The sequence below is a fragment of the Gossypium raimondii genome, chromosome 12, assembly GCF_025698545.1.
Source record: "Gossypium raimondii isolate GPD5lz chromosome 12, ASM2569854v1, whole genome shotgun sequence".
NCBI classification, from domain to species: domain Eukaryota; kingdom Viridiplantae; phylum Streptophyta; class Magnoliopsida; order Malvales; family Malvaceae; genus Gossypium; species Gossypium raimondii.
In genome coordinates, this window is record NC_068576.1 from 12,516,129 (window position 1) to 12,522,791 (window position 6,663).

The 6,663-nt window shown below is 31.4% G+C and overlaps 1 protein-coding gene across 1 annotated transcript; it reads left to right on the forward strand.

Moving 5' to 3' along the window:
• Positions 1 to 4,706: 4,706 nt before the first annotated feature.
• On the forward strand, positions 4,707 to 6,418 carry LOC105763322 (GDSL esterase/lipase At2g23540). Its single transcript, XM_012581520.2, has 5 exons — positions 4,707 to 5,044; positions 5,131 to 5,261; positions 5,347 to 5,595; positions 5,681 to 5,936; positions 6,014 to 6,418. Exons 1-5 carry the CDS (start codon positions 4,783 to 4,785, stop codon positions 6,235 to 6,237), a joined length of 1,122 nt encoding a protein of 373 aa, XP_012436974.2. The 5' UTR covers positions 4,707 to 4,782; the 3' UTR covers positions 6,238 to 6,418.
• The last annotated feature ends 245 nt before the right edge of the window (positions 6,419 to 6,663 follow it).

Consider the following 6,663-nt stretch of genomic DNA (forward strand, 5'->3'; position numbering starts at 1 on the left):
CACTATATAGTAAAGTTTATATTAAAATTCATAAAGGATTTAGAATGCTAGAAGCATATTGAAATTCTCGGAAATTATTCGTTTATATGAATTGATATAATTGAACATATGTGGCAAATTTGACTTAGTCAATAGTAGTTGAAAGAGGATTATAAAATGATCCAAAATACCTATTTGTATTTGTATAGAAGGATCATGATTAAAGTTTGCTATGATTATTGTTGAAACTCCTGAAGAGACCAAACAATGTTTCCCCAAAATTTTCTCCCACTCATGATTTTTAAAAAAAAAATGATGATATAAATGCTTAGCAATACATTCAAATAGTCATTTGAAAAACTAGTAGTCAAGATTGAATACGTAGAATATGAGGAAGTATGTTATGTTTTCATGAGGGGGAGTAAATACACGTTGTACTCTTTTTTCCTTAACCGAGGTTTTGTCCCGTTGGGTTTTCCTGGTAAGGTTTTTAATGAGGCAGCATATTATGCATATTATAGATTGTGTACTTTTTTTCCTTCATTAAGTTTTTATCCCACAAGGTTTTTCCTAATAAGGTTTTAACGAGACATATTATCTACCAATGGACATCCAAGGGGGAGTGTTATAAATATCTTATTAAGTGGATGTCCATCATTATCAAGATAAAGTTTTGGTGTACTTTAAATTCTAATAGTTATTAGAATTAGATATCTACTTCTTCTATATTTCTTATGCCTATAAATAGAGACTCTAATGAAGTATTGTAATCATCCCTTTTAGTCAATAAAGTATATTCTTTATTGTTTTCATATTTTCTTTGTTCTTTATTCTCTCCACCTCTCTTTATTTTATATCAATAAAGTACATAATTATTAATATAGATGTAATACCCAATTTTGCCCCGGGCCCATTAAAACCAAATCAAAAAATAAAAGTCCAATGTAACAGTCCATTTACAAATTTCGGTCGGCCCAAATTATACCAGGCCCAAAATACATAATCCCAAATTACAAAACCCAAACCCCAGACCTAAGCTAAAAACAGTGGCCCAATTACAATGTGGCCCAAATGCCCAAAACAATTTCAGAAAACCCTAGGGTTTCTAGAGTAAAACTTTAGCAGCCGCAGCCAAGCCCCCCGCATGAGCCGAATCTCCACGCGTGAGCCTTCTCCAAACTTGTACCTGCATGGCAAGAAAGGCAACAAACAGTATAGGCAACAAAATGGCAAGAAAATAAAAAAAAGATCGCAAATCAAGCATAGATTTCTCTTTATTTTCTTATTTCATTATGGCTATAAAAAGCCATTGAAAATACTGTAAAAAAGAGATTCAGAAACCAATAAAAGAACGAGTATTTCACAACAAAAAAAGAACAGAGAATCCAATATTGAGAGAACAAAAATCAATCCAAAAGGTTTATATTTACAGTTTTTTTTTCGCTTCACTTTAGTCTACTGTTATTATTCTTTTTTGTTTGCATACAAATAAAACAAACAAGAAAAAGAGAGTAAAAATGACCTTTATTCGAGCCCAAATCGCTGTAGACGGTCGAGGAAGTCGCCTCCAAGGATAGACGGCCGGAAACTGAAAGGTTTCTTGAGATTTGGGGCCTTTTCGTCAATATTTTGAAGATTTCGGGGCTAGATTTGGGTTTAGAGGCTCTAAGAGGACCAGGTTGAGGTTTTAAATTTTTTTCAACCATCGCATGCTTGGCGGGCATGGCATACTCAGAAATGGGACTAGAGGTGGGAGAGAGTTTTTTGGAGGGTTGAGGTGTTTTTTTGTGTAAAAAGTTTAAAATGATTTTTTTGGGGAATTTTGGGGTTTTTATAGGGTACCAAAACGGTACCGTTTTGGGGTGGTCTCAGATGCCCAAAACGGCGCCATTTCATTCTGACCCGCGCGCGACCTGACCCGCTCCAGGGAGGATCTGCGTGTATTTTTACACAGAGGGGCTAATTGCAGCTTTAGCCCTTCCGCTTTTTAATGTTTTTTAATTAAATATTTTCTTTTTTTTTAAATCTTACCCCACCATTTATCACATTTTCAATTTAGTCCCTCTCTGAACGGTGTCGTTTTGGGGTAAAAGGGAAAATTCCCCTTTCAGTCCCCCACATTATGCGCATGTTCAAAATGGTCCCCTTTTTATTTTATTTTTTATTTTGCCCCAAATCTTTGTCTTTGAATTCAAATTAGTTTTTTTTATTATGTTATTTTATTAACTAACTCAGTTTTTTTTTTATTTACTCCTCACTATTATATTATTGTATTATACTATTATTTTTGTATTATTATTATATTTCAATTTTATTAATTTATTTAAGTTTTAATATATTTTAATCTTATTATTATTATTATTATTATTATTATTGTTATTATTATTGTTATTGTTATTAGTTTTTTTGTTATTATCATTTTTACTTACTATTTAAATATTAGATATATGTATCTTATTATATTATTATTATATAATTGTTTATATTATTATTTTTACTTCAAATTTTACTATATATATACATATATACATATTTAATATTTATATACATATACGCTTACATTTTATATATATTATAATTTATATACATATATGTATTTGCATGCATACTTTAAATTTTATATACATACATACTTACGTGTATCCTCTTTTATTTTCATAAATATATATACACATATTTATACATATTTTTATATTTTAAAATTTATTTCTTTTTATGTATTTTCGTATTTTACAATTCATATACGTATATATATATCCACACGTATGTCTTTTATACTTCATAATTTCAATGTACATATTTATATGCATACTTTATATTCTTTATATTTTTTAAATTTCGTTTATTTTCTTTACTTATTTATTTACGTTTTCATTTATGTTCTAAGAGAATGTCTTATTTTATTTGCTCATCTACTTGTCTTGTATGTCATTGATTTGTTTTTCTTTATTTGTCTTAATTCTGTTATTATTGTTCGTATTATCTTTATACCATCGTCGTATTCATTATTGTCAATACAACATTTATTCGCACATCTAATGTAACATTACATCGTTTTTACTCGAATTCATGAAAATAGAAAACTTCGAAAATAAAGGCAATACTCGTATTTAGGATCTTCGAGAGAATTGAGCCCTAACGTATTGGGTTCCAATTTCTTTCATTGAATTTAAATAGTCGAGAATGCTCTTTAATTTAAACATGAATAAAAAGCTCATTATCGGGAATTCAATACGTTGTGTCCTAACGCATTGGATATGACACGTTCTTTCGAGATGAGGATTTTCCTAAAAATAATAAAGGTAATATTCAATGTTTGGAATTTTGAGAAATTGTGCCCTAACGTATTGGGCTGCGATTTCCTCATCTGATTTAAACAATTGAATATCCTTTTAAATTTTATTGCACGAGTTTTGGACAAGCTCATTTTTAGGAAGTGAAATATCATGCCCTAACTCATTTGGTGTGATAATTTCTCTTTTCGAAATGAGAGGGTTTTAACGAGTAACTTGTTTTATATAAGTTTTTTTTAAATAAAATAAAATAAAGGATTGTATTTTTAAATTTCTTAAAAGTTTTCAATTTTTGACATTAAGACATTAACTAATCTACTAGGTACCAATTTTTGGGCGTTACGAGGGTGCTAATCGTTCCTCGTAAGTAACCAACTCCCAAACCCATTTTTCTGAATTTCGTGGACCAAAATCGTTGTTTTAATAAAATCAAATCGTTTATTAAAAACAACTGCTTTTCAAGGTGATCCGATCACACCTTATCAAAAAAGATTGGTGGCGACTCCCACATTCGTTTTCATTTTTCAAAATCCGAGTCAACCTCGTTTTTATCAAAAAATAGTTTCGACAATAGAAATAAATTTTTAATAGTGATTTCAACTTACACTCATCCTGGTACAATCCAAACTCGGTATGAAGAATTTCAATGCACTTATTTCCATTTCAAAGTTTGTACAAGTATCAGTTATTTAATATTGTTTGATGATGTGATGCATTTAACATTAGTTGGAACTCAACTTTGTTCAATTTGTGTAAACCCCTTTTTTCCCATTAATTTATCTTTCAATTTCTTAAATTATTACCAAACAATCACCAAAGCTACACCTGACCTCCAACATTCTCCATTCATATGTGACCAGTTTCAATTATATATAATCATAAAAAAAAGAATATTCTAATGAACCCTTCTTATTTGACCATATTATAATATAGGCATCATGATTTATTTAACTCTTCAACTTTAATAAAAAAATTATTTTAACTCTTCATTTAAATTTTTTATTTTTTAGACCTTAAATTTATGTTGTTTGTCAAGTCACTTCAAAATGGATAAAAAAGTTAGCATTTGTTAACTTTATCGACTTGACATACACATAGATTACCATGTGTATGCTACTTCAACAATTAATTAATTTTTAAAAATATTTACTTGTTAACATGGCAGGTATATGTTATGTCAAAAAAATTTTATCCATTAAAAGTAATTTGATAAACAATACAAATTTAATGACTTAAAGAATTAAAATATTAGAGGGAAAAATAATTTACTTATAATATATAATCTATCTAGGCCGCCATTTACGTATGCCCAAAGCAAAAGACAACACGTTGAGAAATTGGCAACATGTTTGATCAACTACCCTGCATCAAACGGTCCATCCCTTTACAAAAAGTAGAGTCAAAGCAAATGCAAACTCCTTATAATATATACAAACCACCCAAAGTTTACAGGCAAAAATACTTAGGAATTTCATCCACAGTTGCTTCAATTAGCTTTGAGGAGATAACCATGGCTAGTGTGAAACCTTGGAGCCTTGTTTTGGTTGTTTTTTGTATTATGAGTTTGAGCTATTTCGTTAATGGTGCTGGTAGTAATGAAGGTTTGGGAGCTTCTTTCATCTTTGGCGATTCTTTGGTGGATGCTGGTAATAATAACTATTTGCAAACTTTGTCCAGAGCAAATATTCCCCCAAATGGGATTGATTTTAAAGCCTCGGGTGGCCAACCTACTGGCCGCTACACCAATGGTAGAACCATTGGCGACATTGTTGGTAAGCTTTTTCTCCTCGACTGCATTTAGAAGAGTGTTTTTGGACGTGAAATATCTAAAGTTGGTCCTTTTGTTTATAATGAACAGGAGAAGAATTGGGAGTACCAAGTTATGCAGTTCCATATCTTGCTCCAAATTCTACAGGGAAAGCTATATTATATGGTGTAAATTATGCATCAGGAGGAGGGGGGATTATGAATGCTACTGGAAGAATATTTGTTAGTTTTTTTATTTTCTGTCCCTGTATTTTTAAATTTAGCCTTTTCCAACAAATGTTTAGTTTAATTAATGTGTGTTTTGCAGGTTAATAGGCTAGGATTGGATATCCAAATCGACTACTTCAACAATACAAGAAAACAGTTTGACAAATTATTGGGTCCATCCAAGGCCAAAGATTATATTTCTAAGAGATCCATCTTCTCAATTACAATTGGAGCCAATGATTTTCTCAATAATTACCTTCTCCCTGTTCTTTCCGTTGGGGCAAGGATTTCCGAAAGCCCCGATGCTTTCATCGACGACATGATCAATCACTTGAGGAACCAATTAACGGTATTAAACTCTTGGTTTTTCTGTATTTTACACCTATATTTGAGTCCGTGTTAACTAGCAATTTTGTTACTGTTAATGGTGGCAGAGACTATACCAGCTTGATGCACGGAAGTTCGTGATCGGGAACGTCGGTCCGATCGGTTGCATACCCTATCAGAAAACCCTTAATCAATTGAATGAAAATGAATGTGTTGATTTGGCAAATAAGCTAGCAATGCAATACAACAGGCGGTTAAAGGAATTGCTGAGTGAACTGAATGGAAAGCTCCAAGGAGCCATAGTTGTTCATGCCAATGTGTATGACCTAGTGATGGAGCTCATAACAAATTATACAAAATACGGTATTAACATGGATAAACATCTCGGTATTTAGAAATAGGAATCAAAACATCGATAACACGTTGTTTGTTGAATGTAGGTTTCACAACAGCAAGCAAGGCTTGTTGTGGAAATGGAGGCCAATTTGCAGGGATAATTCCATGCGGACCAACATCAAGCTTGTGTAAGGATAGAGAGAAGCATGTGTTCTGGGATCCTTACCATCCAAGTGAAGCTGCCAATGTTATAATTGCTAGGCAACTTCTGAGCGGAAGTACCAAGTATATTTCACCAGTGAATCTTAAACAGCTTCGTAATCTCTAGCCCTGCTTAATATTTCAATTTTCACACATCTTTAATCAAATTTATTGTTAATTGTTTCCATTCCAAGAAGACGAGTTTCTTCCATAGCTTTAAACTTTTCTGTATTCTTCCTTGAACATTTCAATTGTTAAGGCAAACAAACAAGTAGCTGGCTTCAATTTGATTATTGTGGTCACTTAAATATTGATTGCAAAATATTACAGCTATGACCTGTCTTCACTCCAATTTTTCAACATTTATATACCTACCAAAGCTCTTTATAACTTTCTTAAACAGGTTAGAAGTCGGTCTTCCCAAGATTTTCCATTCTAATCATCTTATCTTCCTCCTTTTCGCTTGGAGTTTTTTTTTTTTTTTTTAAATGATAAATATTAGGGGTGTTTGAAAATTTTAATATAAACTTTAACAAAAAAAAATATATATTGA

Coding starts and splice junctions, on each gene's coding strand:
- LOC105763322 (XM_012581520.2), top strand. CDS start 4,783: ATGGCTAGTGTGAAACCTTGGAGCCTTGTTTTGGTTGTTTTTTGTATT. Junction 5,262..5,346: donor ATGCTACTGGAAGAATATTT/GTTAGTTTTTTT, acceptor TGTGTTTTGCAG/GTTAATAGGCTAGGATTGGA. Junction 5,937..6,013: donor AACAAATTATACAAAATACG/GTATTAACATGG, acceptor TGTTGAATGTAG/GTTTCACAACAGCAAGCAAG.